This window comes from Antechinus flavipes, chromosome 2, assembly GCF_016432865.1.
Source record: "Antechinus flavipes isolate AdamAnt ecotype Samford, QLD, Australia chromosome 2, AdamAnt_v2, whole genome shotgun sequence".
Classification (NCBI taxonomy): Eukaryota; Metazoa; Chordata; class Mammalia; order Dasyuromorphia; family Dasyuridae; genus Antechinus; species Antechinus flavipes.
In genome coordinates, this window is record NC_067399.1 from 354,706,962 (window position 1) to 354,728,133 (window position 21,172).

At 32.7% G+C, this 21,172-nt stretch overlaps 1 protein-coding gene across 5 annotated transcripts in view; it reads right to left on the reverse strand.

The window, feature by feature from the left end:
- MAP4K5 (mitogen-activated protein kinase kinase kinase kinase 5) overlaps positions 1 to 21,172 on the reverse strand; it is a 207,881-nt gene that overhangs the window by 38,443 nt on the left and 148,266 nt on the right. For 4 of the 5 annotated variants that reach the window (XM_051978085.1, XM_051978086.1, XM_051978090.1 and 1 more), the window contains 10 exons: positions 20,171 to 20,238; positions 18,563 to 18,623; positions 15,077 to 15,221; positions 14,771 to 14,868; positions 14,561 to 14,602; positions 13,295 to 13,379; positions 12,122 to 12,201; positions 10,789 to 10,849; positions 5,750 to 5,864; positions 3,604 to 3,662 (listed from right to left, as the gene is read on the reverse strand). In XM_051978085.1, the coding sequence (XP_051834045.1) occupies positions 3,604 to 3,662; positions 5,750 to 5,864; positions 10,789 to 10,849; positions 12,122 to 12,201; positions 13,295 to 13,379; positions 14,561 to 14,602; positions 14,771 to 14,868; positions 15,077 to 15,221; positions 18,563 to 18,623; positions 20,171 to 20,238 (814 nt within the window). The remainder of the gene's footprint in view (positions 1 to 3,603; positions 3,663 to 5,749; positions 5,865 to 10,788; positions 10,850 to 12,121; positions 12,202 to 13,294; positions 13,380 to 14,560; positions 14,603 to 14,770; positions 14,869 to 15,076; positions 15,222 to 18,562; positions 18,624 to 20,170; positions 20,239 to 21,172) is intronic. The other variant, XM_051978087.1, reaches the window with a different exon arrangement.

Below are 21,172 nucleotides of genomic sequence, written 5' to 3' on the forward strand. Positions count from 1 at the left end.
AAAGGCAGAGGGTAAGGAGGGGGAACACTCTAAACACTGATTATAGCTAGTTAAAAAAAAAAAAGTTATGAAGACAGTAGATAGAACACTGTGTATGATGAACAGCAAGCAGGCCAGGATACAGGTTGAGTACTTGGAGGGGACTAAAATATATACGAGAAAATGGAAAAGGAAGAATGGCTTCAAATGTCAAACAGTAGAGTCTATATTTCATCCAAAGGGAAATAAGGTTCTGAATTTATCAAATAAAGGGATGATATGTTCAGGCTTAAGCTTTAGGAAAATTACTTTGGTAGGAGGTTTGGTTTGGAAGAGGAATTGAAATGAAACTTGAGGCTGAAAGATTAAATGGTTAATTCAATAAGACAGGTAAGAAGGAATGAGGGCCTGAACTGGAATGGTGGCATCTGAGGTAAATGTGTAGAGTGGGTGAAAAGAGAGGCACAGAGAACACCAAAATGGGAATCTGAATGTTTGGAAAGACAGTAGTTCTAGTCAAGAGGAAAGGTGGGAAGAGGAATGAGTTTGGACGAGACAGATGAGTTGATTTGGACATGCTGAGTTGGAGATATTTAAAGGAAATCCAGTTCAAAATGACTGAAATAAAAGTTGTTGATGATATGGAACTGAAACTCAGAGGAAAGCACAGGGCTGGATATGTAAACTTGGAGTCATCTTCACAAATGACAATTATTACCATGGGAAATGTTAAAGTCATCAAGTGAAAGAGTACAGAAAGAAAAGAGAAAGCATAAGAAGAGAGAAAACCTTGGAGTACATTCAGTTATTGGGAATAATGTGGATGATGGACAAAATATGGGGAACTGTTCAGATGAGAATAAGAATTAGGAAAGAGCAGTGTCATGAAAATTAGAAAGTGAGTATAGAGGAGCAAAGTAGTATTATCAAATGCTAAGGAGAACTCACATAGGATAAAGGCTAATCAAATCATGGCATAGGAAAGTAATGGAACATTACTGTATCACAGAAAATGAAGAGATAAAAAAAATTCTTGGTAGTATGAACTAATACAAAATAAAATAAGCAAATCCAGAGACTAATTTATACAGGGACAGCAACACTGGGAAGTAAAATAATTTTAAAGAACTTAATGACTCAAATTAATGCAATCATGATGTCTATAGAGTATCTATGATAAAGCATGTTCTATAGGGACAGCAACACTGGGAAGTAAAATAATTTTAAAGAACTTAATGACTCAAATTAATGCAATCATGATGTTCTATAGAGCATCTATGATAAAGCATGTTACCCACCTCCTGACAGATAACTGATGAATAAATTTAGAAGATTTTTTTTTAAATACTGTCACTGTGTGGATTCATTTAACTTGACTATATTTATGTTACAAGAATTAGTTCCTCCCTTTTTTCCACTAGATTTTCAATGGGACAGAAGCAGTGATGTCCAAAATAAAAGGTCCATTAAAACTTTCTTTAAAATGTACAGAAAAGGAGGAAATTAGAAGGAAACAGAAACAAGCAGTATAGGTTTCAAAGTAACAGATAGAATTATATAATCTCAAAAAAGCTATTCAGTGGTGATGTAATTTCATAGAGAATCCTTTTTAAGGTTCTACCATGTATATAGAAACACTCCTTTTTGGTATTTAAATTCAGAATAAATTTTTTTTTTAAAGATTATGGGTAATTCTGAATCCAATTCTCCCTGTGCAGTGGGAGAACTGTTCGGTTCTGCAAATATGTATTGTATCTAGGATATACTGCAACATATTTAACATATATAAGACTGCTTGCCATCTTGGGGGGGGGGGGGAGGAGAGAGGGAGGGGAAAAAACGAAACATAAGTGATTGCAAGGGATAATGTTGTGTAAAAATTATCCTGGCATGGATTCTGTCAATACAAAGTTATTATTAAATAAAATTAAATTAAAAAAAAAAAAAGATTATGGGTAATTTGAGAGGGAAAGTTTTCAGTTAAGTCGGAAGAAAGAAAGTCAGATTTTAGCAGGTTTAGAAGGAGATATAAGGTTAGGAAATGGGGAGACAATAATTAAACTTTTTCAAGGAGTTTGGCTGAAAAAGGGATGAGATAAAGGATGATTATCAATATCAGAGATGATGGGATTTTAAAAAATTCATTAGAAGATGGGTGATACTTGAATGTAGACAGCAGAGAAAGAACCAATAAATAAGAAAAGAAGGAAGATTGAAGAATGGTATAAGAGAATGACAATAGAAACTATATTCTGGAAAAGATGGGATGAGATTTCAATGATTAATGTAGAGGGACTGGCCTTCACAAGAAGGACCACTTCATCACAGGCTAGAATAAAAGAAGAACTCGCAATAGATGACATAAAGGGACTACATGAGAAGGAGAGAAGAGAAAACTCACAGATGAATAGCTTTGATTTTCTTGCTAAAAGATGGGGCAAAATAAGAAGTCCCCAGATGAAAGGGTTACTATGGAAAACTTTAAGAGAGAAGGGAAAGTTCAGGGAAAAAAAAAAAAACTATTATGGTTTGTGAAACAGAGAATCCAATATGGAGTAAAACAAATTGCTTTGCTTCTATAAAGGCTTGCTTCAGATTTGCTACTGTAAATATGTAGTGGATCAAGTTAGCATGGTTCTATTCAAGAGCATATAGGCAGGAGATGTAGAAGATAGTGTTAATATTCCAGAGTTGAGGTCAGTATGAAGTATGAGTATATCAATTTGAATGGCAAGGACAAGGGAGAGAATTGGCACTTATTAAGCACCTATTATGTGCCTGGTACTGTGATAGGTGATTTATAAATATAAGTAGGGATAGAATTAAACTAGTTCACTAGAGTGTTGATATTTGGAAGGAAAGAAAATGTAGCCAGTATGATGGCCTAAAGTACTAAGGAATAGAGAGACAAAAAGTCCAAAGAAAATGAAAAGTAAGTTTTGGAGGAATAAAGTACAGAAAGAGATGGGAGTTATATATTACGTTCAGCTAAAGAAACTTCATTACGTGTGAATGATAGCAAAATCAAAGTGGAGGTCATAACTTTGGTGAATCAAGGAATGAAGGGCATTTTAGTCAACAATGTATATATTGAAGTACCACAGAATGGGTCAAGGAATGGTAGTGGAGGGAGTCTTTGAGCCAGGCAATTGAATTCATTTGAGAAGGGAACAAGAATATCTTGGAGACCAGTAGATATCAGGAACCAAGATCTAGACAGAGTGCTAAGATTTAAATTTAGGGGATCTCAAAAGAGAATGAATGAGGACAGTAGTGCAAGGGAGTCTGGAACTGGCAATGGGGAGAAAGGAAAAGTCAGACTTTCCTTCAAGAACAACTGATTCAGATGGTATGAAGAAAGGTATAATATCAAGCTAAACCAAACCAAATCAAACCATGATAAATATAGTCCTTAGAGGAAGACAATAAAATGCATTTAGAATTATACACATAAAATAACAATATATGGTCCTCAAACTTTTTAATACTATGATCTCCCAGAGATGTCACCAAAAAAGAAAACACAAAACCCTAATAACTCTATAACATTATTTGGAACACTCTTCAAATAATATTTAAATGCAAGCCTTTATCATCCAATTAAAAAAGCATATTTTTACTCACCTATGCAACATTTGTGACAACCTTTTGTATCTGGAATCTTTGTTGTTAAGGCAAACTTCCTGAAATTATAAAAAGATCTTAAAATACTCTGCTATCCTCTTTGATAAGATATATTCTACTTTTCAAAACACAAACTAGATTTTCTTTTAATGATTATTGGAGAAAATACTTCTTCTATCGATTTGGATTTAAAATGTTATATTTATGTCTTTTATTTTTATATTAGAAACTTCTGGAACTACCCTCTAATCTCACAGATAGATTCAGCCTGAATCGTCCTTTCTAAGAGAAAACACAATTAAGCATAAGCATCTGATATTGTGACCCAATCTGACAATGTATCCAATATTAAGGCTTAGTAAGTAATCTTTTGGCTCTCTGTAAAATAATATTCCAATCCATTCATCCACCTTAGAGTTTGTTTTTTTCCCAACCATTCCCCCAAAGCTTGTGATAATGGTTTTTATCTGATGGTTTCAGCCTCTTCAAGACCTCAATTAGGGTTTTCTTGGTAAAGCTACAAGAGTGGTCTGCCTTCCTTCATTTTGCACATGATGAACTTAGACAAACAGGATTAAATGACTTGCCCAGGTTCATACAGCAAATGTCCAAGGCCAGATCTGAACACAGGAAAATGAGTCTTTCGGATTTGGGGCCCAGGAGTCTATCCAGTGCTCCACTTAGCTGCCCCTAATCCTTGTGTTTTGCTACTACAGAGAGTAATACAATGACTTTTAGACAATAGTCTTTGTTTTTATCTTTGATTTTTCTAAGATATATAACTGGTAAGTATAATTGCTTGATCAAAATCACTTAAGTACTTTATTCTAAGTTGATAATCAAAATGGCTGAACCAATTCACAGATCCAACAGAATATGAATGTGTTTGCCTTTCTATAAGACCTCCAACATTGACTATTTCATCATGTTTTGGCCAATCTTTGTCAATTTTCCACATGTGAAATAAAATTATATATGTTTTCATTTAAATTTCATCAATAATGATTTGGAGTATATTTTCAAATGGACTTTTTAATATGCAATTGTTTTGAGAATGCTATATCTTTGACCACTCAGCCATTGGGATGTAGCTCCCATTCTACACATTGCATATTGTGTCAATATCAAACTTTTATTGACAATACCTAATGCAAATTTTTTCCCACTATGATTCTTCTAATTCTATTTATATTAATTTCATTCCTTACACAGTCAAAGTTGTCTATTTTATCTTTTATGATTGCCTCTATTACTTGTTTAGGAATCCTTAATTAAAGATTTTGTCTGCTTACCTAACATTTTCATATTTTTTTCTTGTTAATTGCTTTTTAGTTACTGAAATACATTTTAATAGTTTTCTATAATTTTAGAAACTAACAGAATTTGATAAAATTTGCTCTTAAATTAAAGTAGTACTGCCTGCTCTAAATGCATGAATTAATTTAGGCATCATAATCACTTTTAAGTTAACTAGTACAGATATTGTAGAGGACAGCAGATAGTGGGGGAACTCTGGGAAAGATATATCTGAAGCAAAGGTATTTACAGCAAGGTGTTTACTCAGTGTGATTGATGAGATAATTGTTCTCTAGTTCAAATATACTTAGTGTGATATAATGATGTAATCACTCTAGTATGATGTAATGATATAATCACTCCAGTTGGCATACACTTGGTGTGATGTAATGATGCAATCAGACTGAGGTATTTAAGGGGCTGAGAGGACTGGAAAAGAGACCTCAAGTTGGATCTCAGATTCAGACTCAGACACGAATACAGAGGAGACACAAAAGAGGACTCAGATATAGGGGAGACATAGAAGATGGAGACAGAAACAGAGATCCTCCTGGTGGCTCTCCTGCCTTCATCACTCCTCCACCTATGACCAAGGTTTGATCTGAGATCCTCCAGAGAGCTAGTGTGGACATACACCAGTCACAGTAAACATTTCCCTTCTTAAGAATGTTTGTAATTATGTACATATATAAATCTTTATTGTGTGGTGGCAGATCAACTCTCAGATATATTATGCATTTTGTAGTTACTTTAAATGGAATTCCTCTTATCATTTTTTCCTGATTTACAAACAAGTTCATTAAAAAAAAAATGACTATTTCTCAAAATAACAAAATCAATATTTTTGTACCTTGGCAATATTCGGTCTGGGAACCGGTGAGTTTGAATATGGGCAGCTAATCCTGGTTTTTTGGCTTGTTCAAACAAGGCTATTAGATTATGGGAATAGAGCTGAAATGTTTTTCCTACAAAAGAGAAATATGTTATTTTTGTTATACACATCCATAACAGATTAATGCAATTTTCAAATAAATGTGTAAATATTTACCTTCTAGAAATAAAGAATCCAGAAATGTTCAAAAAGCCAAAGCCAAAGCCAAAGCCAAAAAAAAAATAGAAATTTTAAAAAAGTTAAAACAATTCTGAATAAATTTCAAAAGTGGCCAAAATTATGTTTTATAATAAGAAATAAAGTATTTCTTGGTAGTACATACTAAAATGGAATTTGCTTTTAAATTATGTTTTTAAAGAAAATTAATTATTCACAGTAGCACACACAACAGATATAATTATTTATAACAAGTAGGGATAAGGAGAGGTACGGCAAGATGTGCAATACAGACTAATAAAAGCACTTTGTAATACAATTAGAATATAAAGCAAAATATTCTTTTCACCATGACAAACACATGGTGTTCTTATCCTGCTCATATCCTAGAAAAACCGATATGTTTTTTCTTGTTCATTGCCACATACATTATGATAGCTACTGTGTTTCCCCGATAATAAGACCTATCCCGAAAATAAGCCCTCCCCTTACTGTGTAAGATTCCTCTAAAATAAGCCCTCCCCTGAAAATAAGCCCTATTGAGATTACTACTGTAGTGAAGGTGATCCCTGCGCTACACGCTACATTACGGTACCCTCTGTATGCACCGTCCCTCCTCCCTCCCCCCTGAGTGAAACGCACGCCGCACTCTGAGCTGCATCCAATCAGAGCTGCAGCAGTGAGTGTGTCATCCTGTTCTTCCCCAGTGATTTGCTTGCTGGCGTCATTGAGAGCAGTGCCGGGGAGGAGAGCTGAGGCAGGGCTAACATAAAAACCCGGTATGTAAGCGGGAGTGAGGGGGCGTGATGGAGGATAAAAGAACTCAGGGGGCATCATGGAGGATAGAAGGAGCACTCAGGGAGCATGATGGGGTTAAAACATTATTGAGGGGCATGATGGAGTGAAAAGAAGGACTGATAGTCATAATTTTATTATTCTGTCTGTTTTGACCCCCGGACATGAGTACAAAAAGGAAGAGCTATACTGTTGAGTACAAGAAAGCAAATGTAGAGGAGTCACATGGCAAGAATCTTGCAGTTTTCTGTAAAGAAAAATTTTTGGATCTTCGAATGGTCAGAAAATGGAGAGCAGATTATAATAACCTCAATCAACAGGTGGATGAGGGAAAAGGGAAAAAGCGCAGGTCTGGATCAGGTCGGCAACCCTTATATCCTGACTTGGAGATCCTCATTGGTGAATAGATTGCTGACAGGAGAGCAAAGGCCTTGGTTGTGCGCAGGGCTGATATTCAAGCATTTGCCCTTTCAATGGCACCAGAGTTTAAAATGGTCTCAGAAGGATTCAAAGCATTACAACACTGGTTAGATGGTTTCCTTCAATGGTATGAACTGTCCCTAAGAAGATCAACAACACTGTTTAAGCTGGAAGATGCTCAAGTTATTAAATGTGCACTTGCATTCAAGTCCTTTATTGATAGGATCGACGTTTCCAAGTACCAAACCTGCAATATGATTGCTATGGATGAAACTGCAGTGTTTATGGGACAAGGATCTTAAACAACAATTCATCACAAGGATGCAACATCAATCTACATTCCCACCACTGGCTATGAAAGTGCACGGGTCGCCTGTGTTTTGGCAATTCATTTGGATGGAAAGAAAGCCACACCTCCAATCATCAGTAAGGGCAAGAAAGATAAGATTGAACGTGTATCAGGCATTTACGTTCTTGAAACCGAAAAAGCCTGGTGTACACAAGCCTTTATAAGAAAGTGGGTTGATTTAATGCTGCTACATATTATGCGAGGTAACCAAAGAGGTCTGATAATCTGGAATTCAGCCAGCACTCACCATGCTAAAGAAATGAAGAACTTCCTTGCAGAGAGAAGAATAGATCAAGTAGATTCTTGCAGAAATGACTGCCTATCTCCAGACCCTTGATATTGCAATAAACAAGCCATTCAAGGACCATTTGCGCATGGAAGTCAATGACTACATTGAAAATAGAATGGAAAGAAATCAGGTGGAAACTTTGTGGAAGCCCTGTCTGCAAGAAGTCATGACTTGGGTGAAGAAGTCATGGGATAAAATTACTGACAGCTGTGTTGCCAAGGCACTACGAGCAGGTTACCTGGACAAGACATGTTCATTTAAAAAGAGCTATATTGCTGGACATGACAGATCGGGTCCACTTCTTCTGAAGGAAATAGAGGCGCAAGACATCCAGGATGGAATTCAGGGTATGGACACTTATGACGATGTTGTTGAAGAAGATGACATGATCATTATTGAATAAAGGTACTTTTTTTTTGTTCACATTTACCTGTTTATTAAAATTGCTGTCAATGTTCATTAAAAAAAGCCCTCCCCTGAAAATAAGCCCTCTGGTGTTTTTCTGTCCAAAAAAAAATAATAAGACAGTGTCTTATTATTGGGGAAACACAGTATGTAAGTATCAGGTAGCTATTTACATTAATTTAGTGGGTTAAATATAAATAAAAATAGGCTAAAATCAGCGAGTATGAAATCAAAATTCATAAAAAATTAAGAACATTTAAAATAGATGTCATCAGTTTTTGCTGCTAAGTTTTGTATAATATTGAATAATTTTGGCAAATATTTATTTTAGTAAGCCTAAAAGTGATTCTTTGAAACTTGATCAAAAGACAATACAAAAACATTGTCATCTAAATGATGAATGTCATTATAGGTGTAAAATCATATATTTTGGGGTAGTATGACTTTTAATGTTGTCATTACAGCACCACCATTCAGTAAGTCATCCATGTTCAAAATCTCAAAATTATCTTTTTCTTGTGTATTCATCAATCTCGTGTATGTGCATGTGCACATGTGTGCGCACACATGCAAGTATGTGTTCTATTTATTACTTAGGAGCCCATGAGCTAGCAAGTTTTTTAAGTTATCTAGTTAAATCCTTTTATTTTATGGATGAGGAAACAGCAATATCCCTAGAATCCATTCCTTCCTTTCTAATTCTACTGTTACCTTAGAATGGGTTCTAATACCTTACAACCCTCTAATGGTCTCTCCACCTTTAGTTTCTCTCTGTTCCAAGCCATACTTCATATCATTAATAGATTAATTTTCAACTAATCTGTGTATAGACTTGACCCTGTCACATCAAAATTTATATCTTTAGACTACTTTTTAAGATCCAGAAATTAAGTGTTTTGCAAACCTTTCTGGACTCTATTCTCTTCCACATGAAATATACCACAAATAGACAGGCCAATTTCTTGTTTCTTGTATATATCAATACTTTCCTACTTCTATCTCACTCATCCTTTAGGACTCAGCTCAAATGTTATCTCATTCAAGGAACCCTCCCTGATCCCCTAATAGCATATTATCTTTCCTTTTTCTATATTCTTTTTGCATAAATGTACAGGTGGTATATTTGTGTATGTACAGTCAACCTGCCCCAATCCCTACTAGATTGTAAGCTTCTTAAGAGAAAAATCATATCTTAACTATATTTTTATCTTTTTTTGATGTCCTGCAGTTTCTTGTTCACTAGGCAATTAAATGGCTGTTAAATTAATGAATAAATATTCACTAAGCACCTGCTATGTTCAAGAAATGGTACTAGGTAACCAAGATACAAAGATGAAAAAACAAATGAAACTGCAACATTCTTATTAAATAAAAATTATAGTTACCAGAAGTAGAGAATTAGGATGTGATGCAAATTTGGTCTCTTTAATTAGAGGAGAAGGGGACATTGAGAAAAAAAAACAGCTAGAAAAAATGATGACTATCCTTGAGTATAAGTCCTGACTCCAAAGAAATTCTACAAATCTGGCCTTGTCGGACCTACTAATATTTGTAAGAAGTTTTAGCTCCCTTTGTCTAACTTAATTAAAAACTGTGAGGACTATGAGAACTTTTAGTTATCCAATGATCATACATCCATTGGATTGGATGACATACTGAGTAGTTACATAAATAATTTCACCTTCCAGACAAAGATAGGACATCCAGTACTTGGCAGTAGCATGAAAATGTGATGATCCAATACTATTGCAAAGAAATGAATAGTATGGATTGAGAAGGGCAGTTTTATGTGTTAATTTTATGTATCAGTTCAGAAAGAAAAAAATTCAGCATTGAAAAATTTACATAGTAACTTCAGTTGAAGCTTATTTCTTCTCTGTATAGAAAGAACTTCATAGATAAATGAAGAATACAAGATATTTGCAGGAGGAAAGGCCACATCTCAAAAAAAAAAAAAATCTGAATTCAAGTATGTTCCTGTACTTGAGAAATTATTTATACAAAATTCAAATACTACTTCAAATTTGTTCTGTAATACAGGTCCCTGAAAAATCCCTACCAAATAATACTTATTGATTCAATTTAAGTCATTGAATATAAGTAATAATATACCATTATATTTACTGAAAAATTTGCTATAACTCAGATTTTTCACTAATGTAAAGTGATGTTCCCACTGGTTAAATAGAAATTAATAAAGTTGAATTATTTTGAAAGTTATATTCAATAGTAAAAAATAGATGAAAAAGTACACATATTACTGGAAGGCAAGAGGCAGTATAAACCCTAGCATGATATTAGATTTGTTCACTATAGAAAACCTAGAGATGATAGTGAGGTAAACCCCTAATGCTGATTTCTGGATGATATATAAGAAATTCACTAAAATTATTCAAAACAGAAAAAAGAACAAAAGCGTTAAAATCTTATAAATTTTAGCTGGCATAGTGAATCTGCATGCTACAAAGCTATTTTACTAAAATAATCAAAACAGCATTTAGTTTTCAGTAGTTTAGATTAAATTAATTGAATATGTACCATGCTTCCTTTTTGACATATATTATTAGGCTATCACATACATACCTGATAATGACATTAATGTATTGTTAATAACATACAGCCAGGTACATTTCCGTGGAAATAACTATAGAAAAAAAATCAATATTTTAATATAATATAAAATGAAAATACACAGGCACTTAATTCTTCCATTTCCATTATACAGATATTAAAATATGGCTAAGATAAATCAAAGCTCAACCAAAGGGTAGCACAGCAGATAAGTTCATGACGGATGTGAACAGACTCTAAGATATAAGAAATAAAAACATATGAAGAATAACTGGAGTAAAGAATATCAATAAAAAATGTATGAAAAAAAAGATGGGTTGCTAATATGATTAGAAAGGAATAAATGAGAAACAGTTTATCTCCCTATCATCCTGGCCATGTAAAAAGAAAGTAAAGAAAGGTTCCTAGTATTTTGGGTGGACCATCTTGTGATCAACTGGAAGGGTTCAAAATGAGAAAGATGATCATTTCATTGAATTCATATCTAGACCATATTTAGAAACTGATAGAGAAATTACAGGGCCAGATCAAAAAAGAAATCTTCAGGGAAATGCAGTCAAGAGGTGAGAGAATTGGCAATCCTATCATAAAAAGATTATTTTAGGAACTGGGGATGTCTAGTGTGAAGAGAAAAAAGCTTTCTTTCAAGTATGTGAAGGGCTATTAGGTAGAAAAAGAATCTAGCTTACTTGGCTTTTGCCTCTGAGTTCATTACCAGAAGCAAAAGAAGAAAGTTTAAGACAGGTAGAATTAAGTGTGATAGGAAGAGGAAAAATAAAAACAACTTTCTAACAAAATCAAAGGCAGTGAATTTTCAATCACTGGAAATTTGCAAGTTGGAATTTTCACTTGTTGGGAATATCTTGGAGAAGATTCTTTTTAAAAGATTAAAACTAGATGACACCAAAGGCCCATTCTAACAGGTTCTATTAGATTGACAGACTTTAGAGCACTATGTAATTGTCATTATTACTAATACTTGACAATAACAACACATTAGTATTAGATGAGAGAGCTAGTTTGGTGTCAGAAGATCCAGGATTCAAGACCTGCCTCAGATATATACTGGCTGTGAGATCTTAGACAAGTCATTTAACTTCTCAGGGAACCAGGCAATTCTTTAACACATAAAATTACTAATTTGAATTATTAGAGGGAATTTCTTAACTGGTACATTTTTAAACCAATAAAATCTGGATTCAAACATAAAAAGTCTATATTTTATAATGAGTAATAAAATATGATATTTCTAAAGAAATATTAAGCATAGGGCTTGAATAAAATACAATTATCTGGTTTTTCCTACTTAATAAAATGGAATTCCAACTTGAAAGTTCTTACTTACCTGTTCCATTGTTGCCTCATGTAGTTCATTTAGATTCAATGTGTAAATACCATCTTCAGTTCCAAAAATAATGTACTGATCTAAATGGAAGAGATGAAAATTTTACAAATGAATTACATCTAATTGGTGTAGTGAAATTGCTCCTTAAAGAAAATAGAGCACTATTTCAATTAGTTATTTTGGCCCAATTATAGATTATATAGCAAAAGATCACCTTTAAAAAAATGTTAGTTTAAAAATTTTTATCACTCCACTTTTCTTGATCCTATTATACCAAGTGTTTATTTTTCTAAATGTTTCTACAATAAATTACTTTACCTAAAAAGAGAAGCACTTATACAAAGAAACTTTTATTTGTTCTGCCAGTAAGTTACAGAGGTGATTAGATTGAGGTTGAGAAAGTTCTTAAAATATGAGAAAATGCCCCTTAGACAAAATCTCATCTTGTGAATGAGACTTTTATGTTTCTTCTCTTTCATTAATCAATCTGGCATGTCATTAAAAAATTCATATTTGTGATATTTTTCTTTTTTTATCACTTTCATTTTCAAATAAGTACCTCCCCTTTTCCGACTCAGTGAACTCTGGGCAATAAATAATTTTTTTTTTAAATTCAGTAAAACTACCTAAAATCAACTGAGTCTAAGAGTTTAGGCACATTTATAGTCCCATCCTTCTATAAAGAAATGATAAAACTTTTACATTTGCTCATTATTTTTCTTAGAGTTCCACTTGGTCATTAGGTAATATACATATATGTTTCATATATACACATTGAACAGTTTCATTTTTCATTGGCAACGTCAGCATTGTGTGGTTTCCAGGTTCTGTCTACTTCACTCTGCAATGGTTTGCATAAGTCTTCTCATGCTTCTCTCAATTCTTCAGAATTCTTTGCTTCTTATAGAACAGTAACAGTTCCTTACACTCATGTATAAAACTTCTTCAGATATTCTAAATCCAATAAACATCCACTCTGTCAACTTAGTTGCTTCCAATATTTCACTAAGTGCTGCTATGAATAATATCTAAATACATATATATTACCTTCTTTCTCTTGTCATATGTTTAAGATGATCAGGGAAACTGAGTAAACTTAAACCACTGGATTCTTACCTGCATTAACCTTAATTCTATTGTACTTGTCATTTTGTTAATATCCTTAAATTTTACCTTTTGTATCAGGATGTATCCAGGATGTTGCACAATTTATCTTCAAAGGGCAACCATCAAAAACCTTTGAAAAACATGCTCCCATCTTCAAAAACATAAATTAGAATGATTATTTATTTCAATGTAGTCATCTCACTTTTTAAAAAAGAAAATTAATTTCCATAATTTGGGATCTTCCCCCCTGCCTCCCATATTCTCACATTAAATAGCACTTAACTATGACTATGACATATATACTAAATTATTGCTTACTCAAACTTTTATGGATTCCTAAGTTAGCTTCAATGTTCAATATAAGTATTTAATTGTATGTTATATTTATGCAATGATTATATTTACCAAGGAATCTCCTATAAGGTTGACATGAGAGCACAGGACTAACATATCTGTTTGACATCAATTCTTTAGAAAAAACTAAAAGTATTTCTTGACAGACAATTTGCAAAAGTTCTGTTCACACAAATGGGGTAGATTGTATCTTTGTGGATTAAAGAGTAAGATTTGTGGCCAAAACTGCTATTGGCAATGTTAAAAATATCAGATAGTTGTACCTCATTCCTACTAATGGCACGATATTAACTGTGTTTATCATCAAACACGTAAGAATTTTCTCCTTAACCACACACTAGTGGCAAAGCACAATGCTGCTTAGGTTGCTAGTCTAAATGATGAAGACTATTTAAGCCAAAATAAAGTGAACTACAACTAGTATTACCTTAATTAAAGTCTTTTAATTTTAATTTAATAACTTTAAAGAGGAATTTGTAAACTTAATTTCCATAACTTCTCTGACAAAATATATTTTAAGTTCCAAAATAATAATTTAAAACAAAACTTTATTCTGGAAAATAATACTTGACATTGGAATTGCCTAGAGTTATTTTTTGGAAGATATGATTTGACTTATGGATTATAATAAATAATGATTAACAGCATTTATATAGTATTTTCAGGCTTGCAAAGCTCTTTATGATATCATTTCATTTGATCAAGATAGGAGCTATTATCTCCATTTTACAAATGAGAAAACTGAGGAAAACAGACATTAAAAGTTGATTTGCCCAGTAAGTATCTGAGGTATGACTTGAACTCGTTTTTTTAATTCCAAGTATTGAACTCCATTCACCATGACACTTACCTACTAAATCCATATAACACAGCATTATAAATAATAGTATGCAATCCTACTTTATATTTATACAATAACTTTCTTCCAATCATATTACTCAATAATACATGAAAATTTCATATTAAAATATTTCTTACCAAAACTTTTGGGGTTGGTGGAAGGCCATTGATGGCTGGTTTCTGTGGGAAAAAAATGTTTTAAAAAATTGAATTTTGTGTAAGGCATAGAAAAATGTTATATATTTATATATTAAATATTAATCAGAAATGTCTAATTAATAACATTAAATATTCCATTCATATTGTAACTATCTTACTTATTCTAAATCAACAGTATGGAATACCTACAGGAAAGTCTCGCTTGTCCTTTTTTCGTGGTAACTGTGGTGCTTGTCCTAATCCTCCTGCATTTTCACTAAACAGTTTCAAAACACCATCACCATTTCCTAAAAAAGAATCACTAGTGTAAAGAAAAATGACTATACTTCATACACACATTATCATCACATTTTTAGCAGGCTTAATGTATGAAGCTATTTTAAACAGAAAATGGTTCCAAAAAAACTAATTCTAAATAAAGAAAAATAGTTATTTTTTTCAACTTTTCAAATTTAGCTCTGAAAAATTCAGGTTATCGGATCCTGTAGGTCATACCAAGAGAGGAAGTCTCGATCCCAGGAATAAAACTTTGTCTTCTGTGAGCTTGTGGAGCTCTGTTCTCTGAACTGGGACAGCATTTTATGGTTGATGACTTTTCTTCATCTGGAAGATTGTCCTCAGAATAATAATTTATCTTTGGCTAAAACAAAAGAAAATAAAATCCTACTTAAATATACTTGGATCAAAAAGGTTTTGCTCTATGTCCTCTTCTTCCTCTATTTGCTCACTTGGTGATTTCATCACAACTCCTGGGGTTTTAAATATCCCTTCTAAAGAGAAGACTCCCAGATCTACACATATCCATCCAAACATTTCCTAAACCACTACTATATATAGTTCTCTTCTAAGTTTCAATCCTACATCACTAAATGTCTTTTGGACACTTCAAACTAGATATCCTAGAAATATTTTAAATTTGCTATGAGCAAAATTTAACTCATTATCTTTCCCTCCAAACCCTTCTCTCATTTAAAAACCTCTATTTTTGTCAAAGACTTTCCTGTCAGGCCTTACATAAACTTGGTATTATCCTTGACAGCAAGGATAGACAGGATCTACCTGTCCACATGTGGATAATCAATGGACAAATCTTGCCATTTTTCTATTTATGGAATCTTTCACATATCATCCCTTCTCTCCACTCAGATAATGACCGCCATATTTCAAGTTCTCATAACTTCTTGCTTAAGATTATTACAGTATCCTCATTTCCTGCCCAAGCCTCTTATGGCTCCTGTTCATCTTAGACAATGCTGCCTAAGTAATTCTCTTTACAAAGATTTTTTTTCCTTTCAAATATTTTTTCTAATTACATGTAAAAACAAATTTTTTATATTCTTTAAAAAAAATTTTTGCGTCCCAAATGCTCTGCTTCCCTTCTATTCTTCTTTTAAATAGCAAGCAATTTGATATATGTTATACATGTGTTATCATGCAAAACATTTCTATATCATATTGCTGTAAAAGCAAATACACAAAAAAAATCCATAAAAAATAAAGGGAAAAAGAGTATGTTTTGATTTGCATTCAGATTCCATCAGTTCTTTCTCTGGAGGTAGACGGCATTTTTTTTTTTTTAACCATAAATCCTTTGGAATTTACACGTATATTTGACAATTTGACCCCCACCTACTTAACCTACTTCAGTGGCTTCTTGTTGTAAAATATAAAATTCTGTTTAGCCTTTACAGTCAGCCCTAAACAACACGGTCTCAATCTTTCTTTCTCCCTTTTATTAGACATTACTCCCTCTTTCACAAAGTTAAACTTCCTATTTCTGTGCCTTTGTCCTAGGCCCAGATCCTAAGCCATTTTTACCTTTGTCCCAAAAAGTCAAGTACTATTTTCTGCATAAGCCTTTCCTAATCCTCCCAATTGCTAATACTCTCATTCTAAAACTATCTTTTATTTTACTACTAAATGCTTTCTACTTATGCTAGTATATATTTTTATGTCTCCACATTAGAATGTAATCTTTGTAAGAGATTAATTATATATATATATACATAAATTATATTTGTATCTCTAATACCTAGCAGTGCCTGGTACACAGTAGATGCTTAATAAATACTTGTTTATTATTTAATAAAAGTGAAAACATCAATCATTTGTCATGGAAGTACTCTACAGGTAAAAGTCCTAAGTTTTTCTTTCTAACAGCAGGGTTCACTAAACAATCAATTAATCAACAAACATTTCCTAAACCACTACTATATATCAGGCATTGTTACCAGGTACTAAAGGCATAAAGTCAAAAGCAAAAATGGTCCCTGACTTCAAGGGGCTTACAACCTAACCAGAGAAGACAACATGAGAAGGGGATACATCCCTTAATGTATGAAGCTGTTTTGAACAGAAAATGGTTCTGGGAAGGACAGGGAAGAACAATCCAATACAAAGATGTGGTGCCGAAAAATGGAATGTTGTGTATGAAGAATAGCAAAAACATGAATTTGATTAGATTTTAGCAGCTATATAGGAGGAATATGATTGGAAATGTAGTTTGAGGCCAAGTTGTGAAGTTTTATATTTCATCCTAGAGGGGGTGGAAACATAGACACTTGGGGAATGACATGGCTAGAATTGCATGTTAGAGAAATCAATGTGACTGGTGTATAAAAAGGTGGATTGGAGATAAGAGAAACTTTTAGGAAGGAAGAAAAATTACGAGGAGAGTAGAATAAACAAGAACCGAGGACCTAAATTAGTGGTTTTTGTGTAAGTGTAGAAAAGTAGTTCTATGTGAGAAAAAGGACAAGATATGAAAAACTGAGAGGATATGCAAGATAAGTAAAAGTGAATAGAGAAGGATAATAATCAGAATGTGAACTTGGATGCCTCCACGGATGGTGATTCCCTTCACAATAAAAGGAAATTTCAAAAGTTGGGAAGGTTTGGGGAGATCAATATACAAAATAATGAAGTCTATGCCTGTAAGAAATCCAGTGTGGGACTTAGTCCAGAAGAAAAACTAAGACTAGATGTTTATTTCTGCAAGTCATCTTAATAAAAATGATAATGGACATTGATGAAGTTATCAAAAATGGAATGGTTTTAATTTCCTTATCTGCAAAAAGAGGGAATTGAATTTAAAGATTTCTGAGACGTCTTCTCATTCTCAGTCTGTGAACCAAAGAGTTTATAATAAGATATGTCAAGGAATGATTCTTGGTAATATTAGATAAAAGAAGTGAAAGAAAGAAAAGAGCCAAAGTTATAAAAATTGTTGAATTAAGTGCCAACCTAAATGGTGGTAACTTTGAGAGAAATTGTGATGTTTGGAGAGATAAATTTGGGAAGGAAGAAATTAGGGTCAATTTTGGAAATTATACATTTGGGGAAACACACAGAAAACCAGGTGAATGTCTAGAGACAAATTTAGATTTTACACCATAAATCATAGTAAGTTCAAAATAAAGATCTTGACATCTTAATCTCTTTCTCAATATAAATTAAGGCCTTAAAAGGTCCTGGAAAGACTAAGTCTCCCTATCTCACCAAGGCTAGAAGTATCACATAGTCATTCATAGTCTAAGCTCACTGATGAGAAAGCATGAAGGACTTGATATGCTCCATTTCTAATGGTCAACCTAGTGACCCACTACTCCTAGAAGGATACTCAACATATTGGTGGCTGACACAATTAGGTCACCCAACAGGCTTTAGCTCCACTGTAGCACAGAACTTCCAAGATGAAGCAATCCACCAGATGAGGCACTATCTACGCTTTCTTAGTAACAGGGACCATAGTCCTCCAATACCACATCTGATACATATTCTGCATTATATTATATTATAATTTAATATGTAGGAAATGACTTATCAACTATACTGAGATTTTTCTCATTTACATGGAATTCATAAAAAATATTATTAGATAGTATGCTTTTTTTAAATTAGAAAGTTTCCAACCGAAGTTCAGTTTTTTATATTTTGACAAAATTCAATTATTCATAAAATATTGGAAATTTTGCACCTTACCTTAGGAGGTAGTGGTGGTGGTACTGCATGCTTTAAAGTTGACCTAACACAGGAATAGGATCTTTTAGAAAACAAATTAAAAGGAACATAAAATATCATCTTCTATTTAAATACAGAAACCATTAGATCTAAGAAGAAATTCTGAGTATAAAGAAATCTAATTCTCTTTGAAAGGAATATAGGTCAAAAAGTGCAGTTTATATATACATAAAAAAATCTTTTGGGAAAATACTAGAATGTCATCATAGTTTAAAACTATATTTTAATTTTAATATTAAAACATGTCTACAAAGTGAGACATTCTAAAGACTGAAAACTGTCTCCTTATTGTAGTAGTCTGAATATATCATTTATATTATAGTTTATGATTTAGAAAGCAATTTTCTTAACAATCTGAAGTGTAGAATATTATTCCTATGTTATAAGTGAGGAAACTGAAAAACAAAGAATTCAATGATCTACCAGGTCATACAACTAAATATCAAGTTGAGAACCCTTGCCTGTTTTGTTTTATCTTTTTTTTTTTAAATCAATTAACTATTCCATTTCTAATAATAATAATAATTACATTGATTGTGCGAATGTGTCTGAGCATATGCAAAAACTTTAAAAGTCCTTCCTATCTTTCCAATCTTCTTACACCTTACACCTTAATCCCTTCTCCATATGATCTAGGGACACTGGCCTTGCTATTTTTTGAACAAGACAATCCAACTCCTCAAACTGCATTTTCACTGGCTGTTCCCCATCCCTAGAATTCTCTCTCTCCTTATCTAGATCTCTTGGCTTTGTTCAAGTCCCAGTTAAAATCTCACATTCTACCAAAATGCATTTCCTGGTCATACTGAATGCTAGTTTATCCTACAGTTGTTTGCATGTTGTCTCTCACATTAGAATGCAAGCTGCATGAGAGTAAGAAATACTTTCTCTTTCTTTTTCATTCTGACCTTTCTCTTTATTACCAGAACTTTACTCTGTGCCTAGGCTTGCTGATTTACTGTATCAGTAATACTACCATAATTAGTTGAAATGGGAATGACATTAACTTACTGTTAGTAAACTCAAAATGCTAATCTACCTACTACACTATGCAAAAGCTATTTTTCAAAACCAGAAAGAAATATTAAAATATATCCACGTATATAACTATGAAAGGGGAACTACGTGGCACAATGGAAAGAGCACTAAGCGAGGAGTCAGAAAGACTCATCTTCCTAAGCTCAAATTCAATCTCAGACACTTACTAGTTTGTACATGACTCTGGGTTTAACCTAATTTGCCTCAGTTTCCTCATCTGTAAAACAAGCTAGACAAGGAAATAGAAAACTACTCCAGTACCTTTTGCAAGAAAACCTTAAATGGAGTCATGAAGAGTTGGGCACAACTGAAAGATGGCTGAACAACTAGAACAATAACATATAACTATTAAAAATATATAAACTTATACTAGCATTCAATCTCCAATGTTATTCAGGTACAATTGTATATTAACTGTTTCTCATTTGAAAGTACATAGATAAATAATACATAAGAAGGTTTGTAAAAGTTCCTTTTTTCATGCATTCACTTATGAAAGAAAAAAATTATCTATACTTATTAAGTCATTACCTGCTCGTATTTGCACTATCTACAAAAGGATTCCACTGTAATGAAAAGTCTATGTCACCAGATACAACCTAAAAAAACAAGAAAATAAAATTTAATGTTATATACTGAAAAAAAGATGAATTACTGTTTGATTCAGGAAAAACAATATTTCCATTCATTCATTTAATCTACTCATCAATATGCATTTATCAAATACCTATTATGTGATGATAGATACTTTGTCAGGAAATAGAAATTTAAAAATGAAATAATCTTTAATTCACAGAATTGGTATCCTAATGAGGAAATAGTAGCAAAAAAACCCTATATTGCTATATTAGTTAAATATAGTCTATTACTCAAATAACTATAAAGAGAATAAATATAAGGTAGTTGAATACAATATAGTTAGCAAAAAAAAAAAATGAATTGAAGAGAGATTTTACATAGAAAATGGTATTTGAGCTGTTATCTTGAAAAAAAGAGAGAGATTTTTAGGAGGTAGAGGTAAAGAAGAAATATATTCAAGGCATAAGGAAGAAAAAGGCCAGTGAAAATGTATAGAGATGGGACTTGTGTTGTGTAGAGAGAGGAAGTTTAGCTAAAAAATGCAGAGAGTAGTAGGGGGAAAGAAGTTAATGAAAAACAGGATTGGAAAAAGGGGGGGATAAGGTTGCAAGTGTAGAAAAATGTGATCAAGAAAAGAACAGCAATCTAATAAGACAAAAAATGTGAAATTGCTATAATCTAAATAAAAACCAATAATGTGAAAAATACATCAACTTTTTTTTTTATAAACATAAAGTGATAAACTATAATTAGAAAGGATTTCCATTTTAAAAATTGAGACAATGGCAACAAGAAGTGACAAGGATAGAAAAATAGAGATTCTCTTAAGTCCAGAACCATAAATTAGATATTTCACGAAAACACATATATACCTACATCTATTTATAGCTACGTCTTTATCTCTATCTCAAAGAAAGAACAGTTAAACCTTTTCATTTCAAATTGAAAAAATTT